Source organism: Mirounga angustirostris, unplaced genomic scaffold (genome assembly GCF_029215605.1).
Source record: "Mirounga angustirostris isolate CCGP_5_RB_7025 unplaced genomic scaffold, mMirAng1.0.hap1 SCAF_12, whole genome shotgun sequence".
Lineage (NCBI taxonomy): Eukaryota > Metazoa > Chordata > Mammalia > Carnivora > Phocidae > Mirounga > Mirounga angustirostris.
The window spans coordinates 83,280,684-83,303,325 of NW_026991720.1; the positions used below are offsets into that span (position 1 = coordinate 83,280,684).

Sequence of the window (22,642 nt, forward strand, 5' to 3'; positions counted from 1 at the left end):
ATCTATTGAGAGGATCATATGATTCCTGTTCTTTCTTTTGTTAATGTATTGTATCACGTTGATTGATTTGCAGATGTTGAAGCAACCTTGCAGCCCAGGGATAAATCCCACTTGGTCGTAGTGAATAATCCTTTTAATGTACTGTTGGATTCTATTGGCTAGTATTTTGGTGAGAATTTTTGCATCCATGTTCATCAAGGATATTGGTCTGTAATTCTCCTTTTTGATGGGGTCTTTGTCTGGTTTTGGGATCAAGATAATGGTGGCCTCATAAAATGAGTTTGGAAGTTTTCCTTCCATTTCTATTTTTTGGACCAGTTTCAGAAGAATAGGTATTAATTCTTCTTGAAATGTTTGGTAGAATTCCCCTGGGAAGCCATCTGGCCCTGGGCTTTTGTTTGTTTGGGAGATTTTTGATGACTGCTTCCATTTCCTTAGTGGTTATAGGTCTGTTCAGGTTTTCTGTTTCTTCCTGGTTCAGTTTTGGTACTTGATACATCTCTAGGAATGCATCCATTTCTTCCAGGTTATCTAATTTGCTGGCATAGAGTTGCTCATAATATGTTCTTAGAATTGTTTGTATTTCTTTGGTGTTGGTTGTGATCTCTCCTCTTTCATTCATGATTTTGTTGATTTGAGTCATTTCTCTTTTCTTTTTGATAAGTCTGGCCAGGGGTTTGTCAATCTGGTTAATTCTTTCAAAGAACCAGCTCCTAGTTTTGTTGATCTGTTCTACTGTTCTTTTAGTTTCTATTTCATTGATTTCTGCTCTGATCTTTATTATTTCTCTTCTCCTGCTGGGTTTAGGCTTTATTTGCTGTTCTTTCTCCAGCTCCTTTAGGTGTAGGGTTAGGTTGTGTACTTGAGACCTTTCTTTTTTCTCGAGAAAGGCTTGTATTGCTATATACTTTCCTCTTAGGACTGCCTTTGCTGCATCCCAAAGATTTTGAACAGTTTTTTTTTTTTATTTTCATTGGTTTCCACGAATTTTTTTAATTCTTCTTTAATTTCCTTGTTGACCCATTCATTCTTCAGTAGGATGCTCTTTAACCTCCATGTGTTTGAGTTCTTTCCGACTTTCCTCTTGTGATTGAGTTCTAGTTTCAAAGCACTGTGGTCTGAAAATAGGCAGAGAATGATCCCAAACTTTTGGTACTAGTTGAGACCTGATTTGTGACCTAGGATGTGATCTATTCTGGAGAATGTTCCATGGGGACTAGAGAAGAATGTGTATTCCGTTGCTTTGAGATGGAATGTTCTGAATATGTCTGTGAAGTCCATTTGGTGCAGTGTGTCATTTAAAGTCTTTATTTCCTTGTTGATCTTTTGCTTAGATGATCTGTCCATTTCAGTGAGGGGGGTGTTAAAGTCCCCCCCATTATTGTTTTGTTTTCGATGTGTTTCTTTGCTTTTGATATTAATTACCTTATATAATTGGCTGCTCCCATGTTAGGGGCATAGATATTTACAATTGTTAGATCTTCTTGTTGGATAGACCCTTTAAGTAGGATATAGTGTCCTTCCTCATCTCTTATTACAGTCTTTGGTTTAAAATCTAATTCGTCTGATATAAGGATTGCCACCCCAGCTTTCTTTTGGTGTCCATTAGCATGGTAAATGATTTTCCACCCCCTCACTTTCAATCTGTGGGTGTCTTTGGGTCTAAAATGAGCCTCTTGGAGACAGCATATTGGTGGGTCTTGTTTTTTAATCCAATCTGATAGCCTGTGTCTTTTGATGGGGCATTTAGCCCATTTACATTCAGGGTAACTATTGAAAGATAGGAATTTAGTGCCATTGTATTGCCTGTAAGGTGACTTACTGTATATTGTTTGTGTTCCTTTCTGGTCTATCTTACTTTTAGGCTCTCTCTTTGCTTAGAGGACCCCTTTCAAGATTTCTTGTAGGGCTGGTTTTGTGTTTGCAAATTCCTTTAGTTTTTGTTTGTCTTGGAAGCTTTTTATCTCTCCTTCAATTTTCAATGACAGCCTAGCTGTATATAGTATTCTTGGCTGTATATTTTTCTCGTTTAGTGCTCTGAATATATCCTGCCAGTCCTTTCTGCCTGCCAGGTCTCTGTGGACAGGTCTGTTGCCAATCTAATGTTTCTTCCATTGTAGGTTACATATCTCTTCTCCCGAGCTGCTTTCAGAATTTTCTCTTTGTCTCTGAGACTTGGAAGTTTTACTGTTGGATGTCGGGGTGTTGACCTATTTTTATTGATTTTGAGAGGGGTTCTCTGTGCTTCCTGGATTTTGATGCCTGTTTCCTTCCCCAAATTAGGGAAGTTCTCTGTTATAATTTGCTCCAATATAACTTCTGCCCCTCTCTCTCTTTCTTCTTCTTCTGGGATCCCAATTATTCTAATGTTGTTTCATTTTATGGTATCGCTTATCTCTTGAATTCTGCCCTCGTGATCCAGTAATTGTTCATCGCTCTTTTTCTCAGCTTCTTTATTTTCCATCATTTGATCTTCTATATCACTGATTCTCTCAGCTACCTCATTTATCCTAGCAGTTAGCGACCCCATTTTTTATTGCATCTCATTAATAGCCTTTTTGATTTCAACTTGGTTAGATTTTAGTTCTTTTATTTCTTCAGAAGGGTTTCTCTAATAACTTCCATGCTTTTTTCAAGCCCAGCTATTATCTTTAAAGTGATGATTCTGAACTCTAGATCTGACATCGTACTAATGTCTGTATTGAGTAGGTCCCTGGCAGTCGATACTACCTCTTGTTCTTTTTGTTGAGGTGATTTTTCCATCTTGTCATTTTGTCCAGAGGAGAATAGATGAATGAGAGAACAAAATGCTAACAGGGTAAGAACGTCCCCAGAAAGTATACTCTAAACAAATTAGAAAAGACCTGAAGCAGTGGGAAAAGAAAGGGAAAGATAGCAAAAAGAAAAACAAACAAAAAAAAAAGAAAAAGAAAAAGATAAAAACAAACAAAAACAGAAGAAAACAAAAAAAAACAGAATATGATCAAGTATGATCAGGCTGGTGCATAGATGAGTGCCACACACTAGATTTTGGGTGTATTTTGGTCTGTTAGAAGAAAGTGCCTTCCAAAATTTTAAAGAAAGAAAAACTTATATATGTACAAAATAAGGGTTGATATGATGAAGGGATGGAATATGACTGTAAAGATGAAAAGTATAAAAAATTTTATAAAAGTAATTGATAAGAAGTTGTTTGAAAAAAGAAAGAAGAGGATTAAAAAAAAAGAAAAAAAAGGGATAGAATGTAATCAGGCAGGGGAGTAGAAAAAAACCATACACTAGAGATTTAGGGTATATTTTGATTTGTTAGAAGAAACTATCTCAAAATTTTAAAAAGAGAACAACTTATATATATATGCCAAAAATACGGGTAACTACTATGAAGGGATGGAATATGACTCTAAAAATGAAAAATAAAAATGTTTTTTTTAAAAAAGGGATTGATGGGGCACCTGGGTGGCTCAGATGGTTGGGCGTCTGCCTTCGGCTCGGGTCATGATCCCAGGGTCCTGGGATCGAGCCCCACATCGGGCTCCCTGCTCCGCGGGAAGCCTGCTTCTCCCTCTTCCACTCCCCCTGCTTGTGTTCCCTCTCTCGCTTATCTCTTTCTGTCAAATAAATAAAATCTTTATTAAAAAAAAAAAAAGGGATTGATAAGATGTTGGTTGAAAAAGGGAAAAAGTAAAATTCAAAAAAAAAAAAGAAAAAAGACAGTTAAAAAAAATTAACTTTGAAAGACTAAAGAATCATGGTAAAAAAGCCATGAATTCTATGTGCAGTAAATCGGTAACCTTGGTCTTGGCTGGCTGTTCTCACTGATCTTCTGGGGAGGGGCCTGTTGCCGTGGTTCCCAAATGTCTTTGCTGGAGGCGGAATTGCCCTGCCTTTACCCAGTCGGGGCTACTTAATCTGCTTGGGTTTGCTCTCGGGAGCTTTTGTTCCCTTCAAGCTTTCTGTACAGCTTTGGAGGCTGAGAGTGAAAATGGTTGCCTCCCAATTTCCACCCGGAGGAGCTGAGAACTCGGGGCCCCACTCCTCAGTGAGCCCCCAGAGAAAAGCAGTCAGTCACTCCCGTCTCTCTGGTCTCCAGCCGCACTCCGCGGTCACTGGGCCTGTGACTGCGCGTTTCTCTCTCTGGCACCCGACCCCGGGTGGAGTCTCCAAACCCAGCAGATCCCTGCAGTGCGCTCCAGCACCTCTCCTCCCGGGGGAGGAAGGTGAGTCTCCCCAGATCTGCCGCTTGTTGGGTCCCTGCTAGAAGAGCAGTGGCCCGACTGTGCTGCAGATCACGGTTTATGGAAACCTGAAGCTGAGAGCCCGTTCCTCGGTTCTGTCTCTGCAGCCGGCTTCCCCGCTCCGATAACTGGGAGCTCTGCTGCGCTCAGGCACTCCCGGTCTTTTTGTGACCCCGAGGGTCCTGAGACCACACTGTCTAGCGAGGGTTCCACCCCCTGCTTAGCCACTGGAGCGACGTCCCTCAGTGGAGCCGACTTCTAAAAGTTCCGATTTTGTGCTCTGAGGCTCTATCACTTGCCAGATGCGGCTGACGGAGACCCCCTCCCCCGCCATCTATCCTCCTGAATATCACCTCAGATTCACTTCTCTGCACGTCCTACCTTCCAGAAAATGGTCGCTTTTCTGTTCAGAGAGTTGTTGCTATTCTTTTCTTCGATCTCCTGTTGAGTTTGTAGGTGTTCAGAATGGTTTGATCCCTATCCAGCTGAATTCCTGAGACCAGACAAAATCCAGGTCTCCTACTCCTCCGCCATCTTGCTCCGCCCCCCCCTTTTTTTAAGATTTTATTTATTTGATAGAGAGAGAGTGAGCGAGAGAGGGAGAGAAGGAGCAGAGGGAGAGGGAGAAGCAGATTCCCCACCGAGCAGGGAGCCCGACATGGGGCTCAATCCCACCAACACTGGGCTCGATCCTCGGACTCCAGGATCATGACCCAAGCCAAAGGCAGACGCTTTACCGACTGAGCCATCCAGGCACCCCTTGATTACTGTACTTTAACACTAACTGTCCCTAAAACACAACAATGTTTTTCTATTTTAACAAAAATTTCAATATATATTATTAAAGACAACAAAAACAACGAAAGGTCAGAACCAAAATGATTATTTGAGTTGAGTTTAAAGAAAGACTTCCTTCACTTAGGTGATCAAATGGTATAAAATCTCTAGGAAACCTAAGACTATATACCTCCCTTGCATTAAGTAAAGTTACATCTCGAAACACATTTGCCATTAGTCCATCACCTTCTGTACATTTCCAGTGTAGATAATACATGAAAGTTCTGTGTCCGAGATTGTTTTACCAATACAGAAACAAAGACTGGAGCAGATGCAAAAGAAGAGTTCTGTAGATCAAACAGATCTAAGAATATCCTTCAACCAGACCTTCTAAACCTGGACTTGTGGTTCAAATATCTCCTAGCTTCTAGTATTTTTCATGAAACCATGTTTTTTTTTGAGATTTCATGTACTTAACGAATTTTTGTCTTCTCTTAGTCATTACTCATAATCATTTCTGGCAGTAAACAAAATAACTACACCCAGCTGTAGCCTATTTCTACCTAAAAGTTCTTTAGAACTATAGAAATGTTACAGTGATTCCAGATTTTAGAAAATTAAAAAAATTATATTTTGGCTGGCTACTGGTAATAAAAATGACAAATTAAATTCCTACTTTCTTGACCATATGCGTACTACTTTGAGTATTTAACATTTTCTTTATAAACTCTTTCCTTTGACCAATGTCCTTTACTGCAGGCTTAATTTTAATAATAAATCCTCTGAAAGCTACAGATAGACTGTTTTTACTTCAAGAGTTTTATATATTTTAAAAATTTAACACTTGATACTAGATTTATGGTTGAGAAATAAATTTAAAGTTGATGCTCCACTTTGAGAACGATTAATGTGCCCTATAATCTTATGTTGATTGAAATCAAGAGAATGATAGAGAATGTTTGCTTAGCAAGTACTGTTTTAAAGCATGAAAAGTTACATACTAAAAATAATTGCATTTGGCATCCACTTTTCTTCATGATGATTCACTAGGTCAAAAGATTTCATTTTTACTAAAATAAATTTCAGCTGAGTGCTAAAATGATGTATTAGAGTTGGTGCCATCATTTTCTGGTACTTTCTTGTAAAATGACAATATGATTGCATATTAGGCTAATATTCTATACAGTTTCATACCTTGGTGAATACATCATAGATAGTAAGGATTATTTTAATTTTATACTTGATGGTTCTTTTCTGTGCGTTGATTGCTAACGATAAAATTTGTGATGATAGATCTAAATCAATTTTAATATAACATTTACACAATACTCATGCAATCATCATATACCTTAACTTCAAACAAACTTTTTGTCACAAAAATGTGATGTATAGCATTTTTATTATAAATGGAATAAACTGAGTATACATTTTATATAAGGAAGCCAAAGCAGTAAATATTTTTTATAAAGACACCTTTAATCAAGACATAAAACTTGACCTCGAGATGCCACCAATTATCCATTGTGACTGAAATGTAATGAGTTAGCATAATTTATAAAATCTGCTAATTGCCCTTCATGGTCATGGATATTAATCCAGCTCTTAATATAAATAAGTCATGGAGCCTGTTAAACATTTAATGTAGAAAAATTAGGCATTTTTGAGACATAATGGGATCTTATTATTGTGTTGTGCAATTCCTGGTTTATAGTCTCTCCAGAAGTGCTTTTTATTTGCATCCATTTTGTTTATCAATGAGCAAATACCTATTGAATACCTACTAGGTGTCAGATTCTGCTCTCTCATGGAACTTACATCCTAACAACTTAAACAATAAACAAACAGGTAAATATATAACGTAATTTAGGTAGTGGTCACTGCTATGCAAACAAGTAGAGAAGAACAGTGAATGTTGACAGTGGGGTTGTGGGAGATACGCAAGTTTAGACAGGGTGAGGAGTAATATTTGAGCAGAGATATGAACCAAGTAAAACAAGGGAAAGGAAAGTAATTCTAAACATGATCATTTAAGAATGAGGGATAGGTTTGTTGCAGTTCCTTGGTGATTTGTATCATGCTTATAAAGAACATGATTGCTATCTCTAACTCTTAGCATGCTGATAAGGTGATAGTTGTTTAGAAAGAACGGTAGTGATTTATTGAGATTCCATTCCTGAGAGTCACTTGTGAAGGTAATCAGTGATAAGTTCCATATCAGTATTCCAGGCTTTTGCAATTTCATCATGGACTGTGACAACATATTTGCATACAAATTATCCTGCAGTGTTGTAATATAAATAATCCAAGTCATATAAATTGAAAAGCATCATCCTAAAAGAGATTTTGGGAAACTTTATTTTCAAGGAGAATTCTGGGATTTTTGTTCTAACATCCTCACTATTGACTGATTTTAAGTCGATCATAAGATCAATTGTTTGAGAAAGATATGCCGTAATACCACTCACATCAGTAGATTCTGTCTCCTTTTACCTCCTTTTTTGTTCTTTCATCCAACATGTAATTGATTCCACGTGGTCTGCCACACAGCCATGCCCTTACAAAACAAAATATCTACTTGTCCCTGCAATCTAATCTCTGTCAATGCTGCTACCATTTTCTTAATCACTCAGCTGGAAATCTTGGTGAAATCTTTGAGTCTTCCTTGGCCAAATCCACATCTATTTCAGTCACCAACTCCTGTCCACTCATGTTTTGTTTTCTCAAGAATTAAGCTCAGGGGGCACCTGGGTGGCTTAGCCGGTTGGGCGTCGGACTCCTGATTTTGGCTCAGGTCATGATCTCGGAGTCCTGGTATCAAGCCCCACATGGGCTCCATGCTCAGCAGGGTCTCTGCTTCAGATTCTTTCCCTCTGCCCCTCCCCCCACTCATGCTTGTGCTCTGCAAACTCTCTCTCTCTCAAATAAAGAAATAAATCTTAAAAAAAAAAAAAAGAATTTGGGGCACCTGGGTGGCTCAGTTGGTTAAGCATCTACCTTTGGCTCAGGTCACCATCCCAGGGTCCTGGGATTGAGCCCTGTATTGGGCTCCCTATTCAGCGGGGAGCCTGCTTCTTCCTCCCTTCTGCCCCTCCTTCCCCCCACCCCTGCTCCTGCTCTCTCTCTTGCACTTTCTCTCTCTCTCTTAAATAAATAAATAAAATCTTTAAAAAAAAATAAGTTCAGCATTTTGCATGTAAGACTAGAGTCTGAACTTAAAGCAAAGCTTCAGAGCTTTCTTTGGGCTCAGGACCATGGAGGATGTGACACAGCAGGAATGGCTCATCCTCAGAGATGGGGATACATATGTATCATATGTAAAATAACCAGGTAATTCTGATAGATCTCTTTTGGGAATATGCTCCCTTGTCTGTACACTCTTCTCCCTTCTAGTTGCTTATTTCTAGAATGGCAGAGGTATTGCTTAGCACAGAATGAAGAGACCTAAGTAAATGTTGTAGTTCTGTTGTATGTTTAGCCAAGTCAGTTAATCTCTGACCTGCTTTAATCATTTATAAATTAAAACACGACTCTATTTACCACTTACAGTTCTTATGTTGGACAAATGCAGTGATAAATACTAAAAATCTTTGAAATAAATAATATTCTACACACAGAAAGGAAAATAGTATTATTGTAGTTAATTAACATTGAGTGAATGAAACTTTAGTCTAATTTTACTACTTTAGACCTCACATTCTGTATTTTACATTAAAGAATTTGAATTAAAAATTAGTTCTCAAATGATATCCCCTCTCACTGCAAAACAGAATTGCCTGACTTGAAGCTAAAATCAAAAGAATATAAGTATTTCAAGCCAAGTATAATGATAGCTACAAAATCAATGAAGACTGCATATTGGAGAGGGTCTTTATTTAAGATGGTGTTTTTTGCCAAATATAAACCCCCATCTTTAGTAAATCATCTCTAAAATCAGCCTTCTTTAATGAATTGTTTCAAACATTTTTAATATTAGCAAAATTAGTAACTGCCATGTTGATATTATTAAAAAAGATAACTCTCAGGTCAATGGATACTTTATTTTCAAAGTAATGAAAATTCTAGGCATTCCTCCAGATTTTTTAAGAGTTAACCATTAGATATTACCTTTAAAAGTGTTACTCATCAGGGGTGCCTGGGTGTCTCAGTTCGTTAAGTGTCTTACTCTTGATTTCAGCTCAGGTCATGATCTCAGAGTCCTGAGATCCAGACTGGGTCAGGTTCCGTGCTCAATGGGGAGTCTGCTTGAAATTCTCTCCCTCTGCACCCCCCAACCCCTGCAATGCACCTGCATGTGCTCTCTCTCTCTCAAATAAATAAATCTTTTTAAAAAGTGTTACTCATCAAAAACTAGAAATCATTGTTCTGTTTTGTAAAAATTATTATGCAGAATGGAGACTTAAAATCATTGTCTTTCTTTGCTGTGGTATTATTTTAAGGAGTATATAATAAAAGTACATGGCTGAGCAATCAATGTTAATATTATCCCAGATAATATTAAAGATTCTTGGTCACATACTTCCTAAAGCATAAAATAAACATATTTCAAATATATTTGTTTTTTATACTTATTTCAAGAACAAAATTATTTCTCTTATATTATAGAGGTGATTATTTGACAAAAGAAAGTAAACTTTCATTCAAATGAGATATTTACACCACAGGGTTAACCAAATAAAAGCCACTTTTATGACCTAGCAAATGGCTCATAGTATCAGTCCAAAAAAGAAATCTGAACATCCATAAATTATACTGGCTATGTATTGTTACATTCATATATTTGAAACATTTACTAATACTTAGAAAATCATAAGTCATCAGTTGAGCAGGAATGTAATTCAACTAATATTTATTGAGTACAAATCAATTATAAGGCATTGTGCTAGGGTTAAAGAATAAAAATTGCACTAGGCAAGAAAATGAAGTTTGTTGCAAATGAAGAATAGCAACATTTATCCCTACTGTCCCCTGATTTTCATAATATAATGGTGATGCTCTGTGATAAATGGTAGTGGGCAGCATAAAAATCTTTTCTATTTCTTGGGCCTAGACACAGAAAGTACTTACCTTCAGCTCCTTTTAATACACCCACCCCTTTAATAACACCCCAAAATGTGAAATCATGTAGCATATATGTGTGTGTTTCCCCCCTTATCAGATTTGTTTTTTTATTCTCCTCTGCTGTCATTTCTTTCCTAAAGCAATAAAAACTAATTTCCTATGAAGTCTGTAGCCTCTACATTTTTTTCTTGATTTCAAAATATATTTTAGGTAAACAGTCACATAACATTTTCATAAAATATTGTTAAGAATAAATAATAGTAGTTCAGCAAAAATGGAAGTTTACTTTAAAGAAATATTTTCAGTAGATTTTTGTTGCAAACAATTCAAGGCATGAGCTGGGTTCACTTAAGATGGCAACCTCTAAATATCCTTTTGTAAGCTCAAAAATCATGCACAATTTTATATGTAATCAGGGGATAGAAAGCAATCAAGAATGCCTTTGGTTAATTGTACATTCTTTCTTCTTTCCTATTGCTGGCTCAGTCTTTCCTATAATTCTACAGGCAATACAGCCCCAGATGTCTAAAAATGAATTTTTAGGAAATTTTAATTGATAGCGTTCAGATATGGATAATTGAATTTACCAATCTATCACTCTATGCCTGGCAAGTGTATAAATAGCCCCTAGAACTCTAGTTGGAGGAAGTAATTCTATAATTCAGTAAAAGTCCATTATAATATAACTCACTTCCAGGGTCTTTGACTATACTTCTTGCTTGATTCATATACTTCTCTTTCGGCTAGTTGGGGGGGCACAGCGATGTTGGCCACTTGGCAGCAGGCATGGTTTTCTCTTCCAGCTTTCACTGCTTGAGAGTTTTTTTCCCTCCTACTTCCCTTTCCACTGCAATCTAGGATATCGTTTGGGTTCAGTCTCTCAAACCCAGCTCCTGCTTCCCATTTCTCTGTTGAGTCAGATCAGGACCTTGGCTTTCAGTGGTGAAAGTAGAACAACCTAGGGGCACAAGAATGATAACGAAATCTTCCCTCTATGTCCTTCCTTACTCTGCCTCCATCCTCATAGCCCCCAGTGCCTATTTTCTTACTTCTTATTGTCCACCCACTTTTTCCCTAACATGCATGCACAGAAACACACATCCTATTCCTCAAATGACATATTTAACTGAGTTAGGTGAGCTTAGGTTTCTTCTGCAATCTGAAAATACTTTCCAGGCTTTGTAGCCATCAATTTTCCACTATTACCCACTGACCTTGTCTTTCCTACAGGGTCTATACTATGTTTATAATGTATACTATGTATGCGATCCTTATGTATTGCACAGGAGAGGGGGATGGGTAGATAAAATGGCTAGGGGCTTACAAATTTTTGTGGGGAAAGGCATTTCAGATTTTTTTCATAATTTTATGAGTAATAAAGGTTTTCATAATTTTATGAGTAATAGAGGTGGCGGGGAGGGAATAGGGAAAGACCTTAAGCAGGCTCCACACCCAGCGTGGAGCCCGATAAGGGACTCAACCTCATAACCCTGAGATCATGACATGAGCCGAAATCATTTTTAAGAATGCCCAGGAAATTTCAAATTGATTTTGTGTTTATTTCTAAAATAGGAACAATGGAAAGAGATTACAGCCCATTTTATAGTGAAATCAGATCAAATGGATGATGGGAACACAAACTGATGCCCGTAGGACCTCAGAATAAACTGTGGGCTGAGCAACTCCAAAGAAAAAGAGTTTGGGCTGAGCAGGGCTATGAGGAAATACATCAGCGAATGTTCATGGTCCCATAAGCATTTATACAAGGATATATGGAATTGTCCTTCAATAGGCTGCACCATCCTGTACCTACTCCTAACCCATAGTTGCCCTGAGGAATCTTTAAGGATATGAGCAAGAATCCCCACGAGGGTCTTGGAGCTGAGTGTTGCATTTGAATTCTCCTTGAAAGACGTGTTTTGAATTTTTAGAACCTGTCAGCCAAACTTGGAACTATAACTCTCATCCCCCTGCCCCCACCTCCCAGGAAGCATTGTTATACATGCCAATTGTAACAATTATGTGTTTCCAATATACCATGAATAATGTATTTCAGGTGCCTAATTAATTTAAGAGACTTATAGATTGGCCAAAGACATAATTATAATAAGCTACATTATTTCTATGGGGAAAAAAAAAAACCATCCTGCATTCCAAATAAACTTTTGGAACACATTCCTCATTATTCGAAGTCAGCCTGTAGCAATTCAAATCATGTGCCTAGAATTCTCATAACATCATTAGTCCTGGTCCATCATGACACAGTCTATAGAGGATATATTAGTCTGTTCTTTAGAACCAGTTTTGTCAGGGAATTTCTTTGTACTGTCATTGTAAAATGGGCTCATAAATAAAGCTGTGAGTTTTTTGTTTTTTTTTTAAATCAGTTTGGGCAATGTGGTCTATGTCATGATACTTCCCAGCATGAAGACATTTGGAGTAGACCATCTATTGCATCAGGTCATCTGGGAGTTTTAAGTTGCAGCAGGTTAGCAAAAAATTAAATGAAAGGACTGACCTTGTTTCATAGTTCTGAAAACATGAGACAATGTCTTATGTTTACAAATCTATTCCTGACAATACTCATCAGTTTTATTCACAATATCTTTTTAAAAATACAATTTTTCCGTTGACTTGAGGATAATAGCTTGCTAATATAAAATGAAATAAGCTTGGACATTCCTTGTTTAAATATCATTCACATGTTCACTTTTAATAAGTGAGTGTGTGTCAGGCATACCTAGTATGAGCCATTTGTTTTATGGTTTTAAAAATTAATGTGGGTAAATGCTTGGATTTTCCAAGAAAAAGAATTGTGATTTTTGTATCACTACATTTTTTTAAATTTACACTTAAACTTCTTCGTTTCTTCTTCTCTATGGGAACTTATAATCATAACTATAAGAACAACTCTAACATTTACTTTGAGACCAAGGCTAACAATGAAAAATGAAACTCAATAATAATATCCCAGCTGTGCAATAGTAGGGGAAAGGAAATGATAAAAAGCCATTTTCAGTAGAGCTGGAGAATATTATAAACCACTTACATTTATCTCTGTCATTTTCTCTGAAACAGCAATTATTCTCTCTAGTTTTGAATCTCCTAATGATCTGCAACTCCTTAATGTATTTTGTTGACTCTTTTATTATTGCCTTTCTTATACAAAATATGTGATACTACTAAAAGTTTGAAGAAAACACACAAAGATATTAAGGCGTGACAAAAAGGATTAACTGTACTCTCTAATATTATGAGTAAAATATGGAAGGGATACAAATTTTCATATACCTAAATGTTTCCAGCTATGGAAAAGCAATTAACCAGATTAATTCATCTACAGTGAGTTACCATGGGTCTATGTGTGCTCCTATTTAAAATAGGCAAAGGAGAATTATTGGGGGAAGAACAGTTTTACTGGCTCACAATTTATAGAATGGCCAGTATAGATCAAATGCATCCAGTGATTTGGTGCAGTACTCTAGCTGCTTGAAAATGAGTTGGGCCTCTAGATCATCAGAAACCAAAGATACAATTTTCCACCTAAAAAGGGGATGGAGCCTGCTCCGGTAGACTGGATTAGATATGTCTGTCACCTATTTTGTGGCTGTGGATCTTAACAGAATCAATCAACTTTCTTGTGATTTATTTCTCCATTTTTGAGGTAAGCCAAGCAGAAACTATTTTTAAAAAAGGGACATAGCAACATAGCCTTATAATCATTTCCTACTATCTATTCCTTGACTTCCCCACCACCCAATAAAGTGAGATAAAAGGAATTTGTAATTACTCATGGGCATATCTTAAGGGATATGGATAGAACTTTTTCTTCTTCCAGTTTCTTAAAGACTGATTTGCTTGGTTATTTTACTACTTATTTGACAAAGACAATGTATGAAATCGATAGTCTGTTGATGTTCTTACCTTCCTGGACAATTCAGAAAATAAAAAACAGTAACCTAAGGAGATCATCCATGGCTTTATTTCTTATGGACTAGGGATAACTTGTGGTCTATAATTATAAATAACTAATAAAATTAATATAATTATCTGATTACAAAAAAAAAAAATCCCCAAACTCTAAAATGCACTTAGTAAACATTTTATGTGGAAGTATAGAATTGAAATCTAGTGGAGACCTTATTTGGTTCTACACATACTGTTATGGACTGAATGTTTGTCTCCTCCAAAAATATGTTGAAATCCTAACCTCCAATGTGATGGTATTAGGAAGTGGGACCTTTGAGAAGTAGTTAGGTTATAATGGTGGAGCTCTCATTAATGAGTTAAGTAACTTTATAAGTCCATGATCTTTAGAAGCAGAATCTTTGGCTTCACATCTTTCCCAGATCTCTTATTGCTAATATGTGATTTGAGAAGGTATTCTATCTTTTAATTATTTTATTTTGTAAAATAAATGGATAAAAATTCACAGTTAAATGAAGTAACTCACAATTTTTAAAATATAATAGTAAGTAAGAGCCACGGAGTTTTTTGAAGGGCAGAATACAGTGGCTCAGGCATTGGTGGCGGCAGGTGCTCTGCTTGATGGAATGACTGGTGTGGGCATCTGATAAGCCAGCAAATCTGAGTATCACTAACAAGTGACAAAACAGAAATGCCGCAGACAAAAAATAGCCACACAACCAAAAATTATAACTATGGAAAATAATGTAGCAGATTTTCCAGTTTTTTTAATAATAGATAACATTTATTGAACACTTCACCATGTGGAATTCTTTAAAATGTTAAATACCTGAAATCAAGTAGTCTTGAGACCCAGGAGCTGTTTTTCAGCTCAGCCATGGCCCACTGCCTGTTGCTTAATTCTTCGCTAATTTAAATTGCCAATTAAGGAAAAATGTGCCTTTAAGTGTGTGTGTCTGTGTGCGTCTGTGTGTGTGTATTCTATAAACACACACACACAAGCGTATATATATATATACGTTTATATATATATATATATACAGTTCTATATGTATACATATATCGATTGTGATCATGTAGCATTGCAGATAACAGAAAACCATAATAGTTTTAGAAAATTTAGAAAACGAGAAAAAGTTATATTCTCATATAACAAGAAATATTAAGTTACATAGTTGCTGATATTATTTTAGCTGCTCATCGAAGCCATCAGGCACCCAGGTTGTTTCTAACTTCTCCAATCTCTTAAGCTGTTGGATTTTTTCCTTGTGCATGTCACTTTGTGGTCAGAATGTGACAGCTCCATCTCAGATAGTCTGGTCTAGTTCAGTGAATAAGAAATACCCTCCTTCTGTGTGAGGTCTCAATGGAAGATTGAAAGGGCAGGTAGGAAAATGAGGAACTAGATCTTATGACTGTTTCACTGTGATCCATGTCCTAGAGCAGACAATGTTTGGGCCTGAAATGAAGTCAGGGTTCTTAATAAAAAAAGAATAGAGGAAAAGAATATGCTAGGTAGGCAAGTAGCAGAAGTCACCATAACAAGGATAAATAAAATTGTCATACTTGAAAGATGTTATGATAAATTATAAAGAATAATAAAGTATTTGTGAAACATGAGACAAGAGAAGTCCTTCCAAAATAATTGTGATCATTTATGTCTTTCATTTTAATTAGTGGAAGAAATTTTTAAATAATTCTCAGAAACTTCAGCAGATAATTCTATGGGTAGAAAAATAGTCACTGAATGAATAGACAGCCTTTTGTTGTTGTTTTCTTAAATAGGCCAACTTTTGAGAGGGCTAATGTAGTATATTTGTAGTCCAAAAAATGGTTTCAACTGAAAATTTATTTTCAGGGACAAGAATCATCCTGGACTACAAAATGTGAGCTTATCCATGTTACATTAGGTGAGTGATTCTAGCTTACTTTAGTGGACAGACTACATCTGTTGTTCTATAGTTAGCATTTTCTCGGGCTGCCAGAAAGCATCTCATCACTTGGCATGTCCCACATATTAGACAGAGAGAAAAAAAGAGAAGAAAGCTGGAGTGCAGTTGCTGAAGGACCTGGACACTTAGAACTCTGAAGAAATGACAGCTGAGAACAGGCAGGCATGATGCTTCCTCTGTGGCTGTAATGAATTAGCAGCAAGTGTAGACAAGATCTGTTGACCAGAAAAGACCAAGGGAGAAAAACGGAATTTCTAATTGTTAAATACTTCAGAGGGATGTCAGGAGGTCCAAGACACGTGGAAATGCAGGACGTTTGGAGGTATAAGTAATAGGTAATTGTTGGTAAGTGTGATAGTAGTTTCAAGTGACTTTCATATCTGACTGTTCTGTTTCTTTGACTAAGGAAATTGTTTTGAATTTGGAAAATTATATGTACAAGCATTCTAGATGGAGTATTTCTGTGTGCTCAACAAGCAGTATGTTTTCCTTTGATGTCATTTGTTTTTTGCTATCATATTATATTGGGTGGAAGAAAAATAGATTGCAATTATTTGCTCAAATATATGAGAAACGGTGTTTGGAGAGTAAGAATTTTGATAGTCAATTCAGTTAAGTATATTATTTTTTATAGCATCTTACTGAGGCTCTGCCAGCAGGTAAGGCAGCAACTGAAACAGTGGATTCAAAAGCTTCAAAAATGTTGCAGTATGTAGCTTGCAAATATATTTACTGTTTGTGTAAGAGTGTTTGTGTTGCATATACGCGCACCCACAGAATGCTATTTTACATGGTCATGGTGGTGCAAATACACTGATGAATTGTAATTTGGGAATTCAAAAGGACTTGAAGAGACTATGATTTATGTGATTATTACAGATTTCCTAGTCTATCTTTAATTTTTTGTCTTGGCTCAGTTACTTAATATGTTTGAAAAGATAACTGTTTCGGGAATTTTTATTTGTATTTTTGTAGGTATTTCGATTTCTTTTAAGTATAAGAATAAGAAAAATCTCAGATAAGTCTTCATAACTTAACATCATTAGGGGCACCTGGGTGGCTCAGTAGGTTAAGCATCCAACTCTTGATATCAGCTCACTTTTTGATCTCAGGATCATGAGTTCAAGCCCCACATTGGGCTCCATGCTGGGCATGGAGCCTACTTAAATAAAAAATAAAATAAAATAATAACTTAGAATGATTATCTTTAAATATGAAATTAGTCTTTGGTAGATCCACATAGTAAGTTTTCTCACCTATAGCCCAGTTTATTTTTCATTAGAATATAATGGCAAATAGGCTTAAAATTATTTCTGTAATAATAACAATAATAATAATAATAAAACAACTATAATAATAAAAGAAAAAATATCTAAATTTTTCCAAACCTTGTCCCAAGTTAAAATTATCTGCACATAGAAAATTACTTTGATTTATTATATAAAGGGAGAAAGTATTAATATTTGTGTAGGGTTTTTTTTTCTTTTAACTTTTCATATCATCCTACTTATCTAAATCCATAGTGACTTTCAATAACTTAAAAATCTTCTCAAACCTTGAAGACATACTAAGTGAAATAAGCCGGTCACTTAAGGGCAAATATTATATGATTCCACTTATATGATATAGCTAGAGTAATCAAATTCATAGAGACAGAAAGTGGAATGATGCCTGCCAAAGGACAATGGAGGTGGGGGGCGGTCTTTTTCAGCCATGCAATGAGATATACTATGACATTTCACTATTAGTTCAGGAGTAACACATGTAGACTTCATTCTAAATGAAAAATAATTTAAAGAATGCATTGTAAAACACTGAGCACGACCTGACAATTATTATCTCGGTAAATATTTTTATTATTATGGAGGTAAATGTTTAAATGGGTTCATGAGGGGCTCCTGGGTGGTGCAGTTGTTTGAACGCCCAACTCTTGCTTTTGGCTCAGGAGGTAATCGCAGGTGGGGGGATTGAGCCCTGACCCCAGGTCCTGTGCTCAGCATGAAGTCTGCTTAAGAATCTCTCTCCCTCTGCCCTTCCCCCACCACTGTGTTTTCTCTCTCTCTCACTCTCTCAAATAAGTAAATAAATCTTTAAATGGCTTCATGACTATATTTACGACAGAATCAAATTACATACTTAAAATATTTTCCAACATCCTTCATTAAGAAACTTTATCATTCTAGGAGGAATTGTTGATAAGGATCTTCGTCACTACCTCAACTTACGATTTCAGAAGGGTTCTGTGGACCACGAACTTCAGCAAATCATTCGTGACAACCTCTACCTCCGCACGGTGCCATGTGAGTACAACAGGCGATGTTGTTGTCTTTCTATGTTAAAAAATAAATATTCAGCTATATCACCATTATTTAAAAGTTAAATTGCATTGATTTTTTATGGTGGACTTTTGGGACAAAATTGATTTAAGATACGGAATTTTTAAATGAAAAAGCTGATAGCTGCTGTTGTGTGGTTTATGATGATGTTCTAGCCAGAAGAGACTTGCTATTTTCAGGCTACAAAACCTGTCTTACTTCTAAATTAGTATTGAGGAATATTAATTCTAGTCCAGGATGTTGATGATTTAGAATGAATCACGACTGGGGTAGAACTCCACACTGGGAGACAGGAGAATGCAAATTAAATCTATTAGCTGAAACAGCTATTTTGTAAATAAAATCTACACAGTAACTCCCAATCTCATCTCTGGTTTGCAGCAGAGGAACCTCACAAGTAAAAAGAAACTTATGCATTGAAAAGTAAAGCTAAATGTTCTATAACTCTTAGAAAGTGATAATATTGAGTGTTGGGTACAAATTTCTTGTATGGAACCTATAGAAGTCCACAAAACAACAATCCCTGATTATGAGCAGGTGGTACTTCAAAAGAGAGGGCTTGGTCAAATGATCAAATTCACACGTCAACTTTTTGGTACCTGTTTCATTTTATTTAATAATCTTCTATTAACTTTAGGACAATTCAAGGACTTTTCAAGTCAGGTCCTAGGTCCTAAGTAGATATCAAAATCCATTTCCTTCACGTTCCATGACCCTCAGAGACTTTACAGTCTCTCCAGAAACTCTGTGGGTGTGTGTGTCTTCCTCTTGTTTTAGTGTTGCTCTGAATTTTAATAAATTCAAAGTTATGGGCTCTGGAAAGTTGGTATTAAAGAAAGAAGAACTTGGCTAGGATAAATAAAACAAACAAGCAAAAAATGTGTATATATATACACACACACACACACACACACACACACATTGCAGGGGGGAGGCTATCGAACTACCAGAACTATGCAAAAGGTATGGATCATGAATGATTATACTGAAGTGTTGAAAACACAGAGAGAAGTCAAATGCAAAGTCAGCCACCAACCTTTTTCACCTACGCACATCTTAGGAGGGGTAGACTTGTGCCATTGTTAACACTGAATGTTCATCAGAATAAAAATGCCAGAGCCTCATTATCACATATTCTTGAATGAGAATGCTTACTAATTCACATCTTGTCAGTCCACACGCCACCTCTGTCCTTTTGTGTTAGGGAAGTGAATAGACTGTTGGGCTCTTGCTTTAAAACTAGAAGTTGAGAAAAGTGCATTCTTAAACTTGTAAGTTTGACATTAGAGTGATGGCCAGAAGAAGATGGATTAAAGTAAGTGACTGAACTATTTATAAGGTAAGGGGTGGACTCATTTTCAAAGCTGTGATGTTGTCAGTGTAACCATGTGCATTTATCTTTTGTGACATAAAAGAAAGGAGATCTGAAATACTGAATAAAGAATCTGGGCACTTTATTATGTTTAAAAGCTAAGGGAAATAGATAAGGGGCTGACATTCAGGAATACTTGTAGTCCTTGCTAAGGCGATGACATAAATAAGAAGTCTTAATTAAATATGAAGTTAATAGGAGTAAATTTTGCATTAGTTAATTAACTTCTTAAATAAGTCATCTCTCTTTAGAGTACCAAAGAAACACCATGAAGGAAAAATAAATATAAGGGTAAAATAACTAGGCTTATAGGAGTAAACATAAAGAGTTTTGTGATAGGATTTCAGTACAAGGTTTTAAATTCAATTAGAAGTCCTTGAATAGCTCCTATAAAGGAGATTATTAGAAATTCAATGAATCTGAATATTATAATCAAACAATTATTCTTTGGATTTGTAGCTACCACTCCTAATAGCCAATTCCAATACTACTACTCACTAAGGATGCTCTTAACTTTGCATAAAAGTGAAGAAACATCTAAGATAGAAATGAGTCTGATTTATATGATCTATAATCACTTGTATGCTGATGAATTGGACCTGGATAATCCACCATCTTCACTCAGTATATCTTTTAATAAAACTTGCAGACGGGCCGCCTGGGTGGCTCAGTCGTTAAGCGTCTGCCTTCGGCTCAGGTCATGATCCCAGGGTCCTGGAATCGAGCCCCGCATCGGGCTCCCTGCTCCGCGGGAAGCCTGCTTCTCCCTCTCCCACTCCCTCTGCTTGTGTTCCCTCTCTTGCTGTGTCTCTCTCTGTCAAATAAATAAATAAAATCTTAAAAAAAAAAAAAACTTGCAGACATATTCAGAGTATGCAACAAAAATGTGTCAGGCGTGTGAAAAATCCTGGCTTTATTTAGAAATTTACATGTGTGTCCAGCATATCTATTGACCTCGAGTATGCAGTGATGTTTGTTACATTTTTTCTTAGGTCAGAAAAATTCTCATTGGTTTTCACGTACCCAGCACCATAAAAGGAAAAGATATTACTCAAGTGCATGTCACTGCTCTTCCAAATGCGTACATTAATATGTATGCCTTTTGTGTAATCTATTAATGCCACCAGGAATAAGTCCTGGATAACTGCATGAAAAAAAAAATGTAGTCAATTTGTAACTATGTAAGGGTGGCTGAGCTGGTTTTACAAGACCCGACTGAGTAATTCTGCGAACTACCACCACATCACTCCACCACCGATAACTATGACTGGGAGGAAAGGAGCAGTCTTGGATCTACATTTCCTTGGTATCTAGTGAATAAGAGAGGGTTTTGGGGTGAGAGCTCCAGAAACACCCTCCCCTCACGCACCCCTGTACACTCAGCCAAATTCAATTGTGGCCATCTTGGCTCCTGTATCCCTCTCTGAAAGGAATCTGGATCCAGCTGCTGGTCAGTTTCCAAGCTAAGTGGGAGAGGGAGATGGTCAGCCCAGGTCTTTACTGGGCCTTAACTACAGATAATATAAAACCCCATCAGTCTGTTCCCTGCCCCATAAACAACAGTTGACTACATTTAGCCTTTTCATTTTGTTTCCCCAGAACCTTATCTCAGAGCCTAATTCTTCAAAAATATATTTTTTGAAGCTATGTCTCTAATCATGGAAGGCAGGACTTGGTCACAGAAATAGGGTTGTTGGGCATGTGGTGAACGTGAGTGTACATGCTCCTGAATATGCACACAGAAGCTTCCATTAGATCAGTTCTTCATTCTTTCAAATTACATCAGGGAGAAAAGATCCTTAGGAATTAACTCTTGGTATTTTCACTAAAACATAAGCCAGTCTCATGATTTATACCCGTTAAAGACCTCAGTTTGGACCTAAATACGTGTCTTTTAATTGCTAGTTGTATGATTTATTGGGAGTGGGGGGTAGAAGTCTTAAGAAGAGCCTGGTGTCCTAAAGTGAAAGTTGATTTTTAAAAAATAAATACTGTAAATAGAATTTTTCTGCTATTAGATTTCAGGTTATATATTTTATATAATAGAACATCAGGAGATATGAGTAAATAATGATGAGACGTAACTGTTACAACCTAGAATGTGATAAAGACTAACTAGGAAAAATGTATACAGATAAAGGACTCAAGAGAGTTCAGGGCGCCTGGGTGGCTCAGTTGGTTAAGCGACTGCCTTCAGCTCAGGTCATGATCCTGGAGTCCCTGGATCGAGTCCCGCATCGGGCTCCCTGCTCGGCAGGGAGTCTGCTTCTCCCTCTGACCCTCCTCCCTCTCATGCCTCTGTCTCTCATTCTCTCTGTCTCAAATAAATAAATAAAATTTAAAAAAAAAAAAAAGAGAGAGAGTTCAGAACATCCATCAAATGGTATTTTCAGTTACCTTAATAGTGCACAAAAGACAATTTCAGAAGCACGAAGTTAGCAGCATCTTTAGAGATTAGACAAGATTGTTTCATTGTAACATATTAAGTATACAAAGTTAAGGCAGCATGTGTTGTTCTTTGGGTAATATAGATTCAAAAGTGTGTAAAAGAATTTAATGGAATTAATACGGAAAAAATGTTGGATTAATTTTCAAGTGTTTAAAAAGTAAAAACAGAGTAACTTGGTTTTAATATTCTACTGAGCATAAAGGCTGCATATAGTTAACTCTTGAGTCTAATCAACCATGGTTAAATTGGCTATGCTTCTTAACAATGAGAAAAAAATAACCACTTTCATTTACTGATGAAATTCTGGTCTTTTCTGTCCTTAATATTTATTAAAGACACAAATTAATTTTCAAGGCAAGTATGAGCACAGATATAAATTTTAGATGCTTTTTCCCATTATACCAGATGCCATGAAGAACTTCAATGACCAATTTTAAAAGTTTCAAAATGAAATGGAAGGTAGTTAAAATTAAACTTCTCTCCCAAGTTCATATTGTCATTTGGTGAGATAGTTTTATTGGGAAATATTTTAAATT

At 36.5% G+C, this 22,642-nt stretch overlaps 1 protein-coding gene across 5 annotated transcripts in view; it reads left to right on the plus strand.

Annotated features, from left to right (window-relative positions):
- Nucleotides 1-22,642, plus strand: part of MAGI2 (membrane associated guanylate kinase, WW and PDZ domain containing 2) — a 1,357,869-nt gene that overhangs the window by 363,787 nt on the left and 971,440 nt on the right. For all 5 annotated transcript variants that reach the window (XM_054505318.2, XM_045864809.3, XM_064575358.1 and 2 more), the window contains exon 2: nucleotides 18,133-18,249. In XM_054505318.2, coding sequence (XP_054361293.1) covers nucleotides 18,133-18,249 — 117 coding nt within the window. The remainder of the gene's footprint in view (nucleotides 1-18,132; nucleotides 18,250-22,642) is intronic.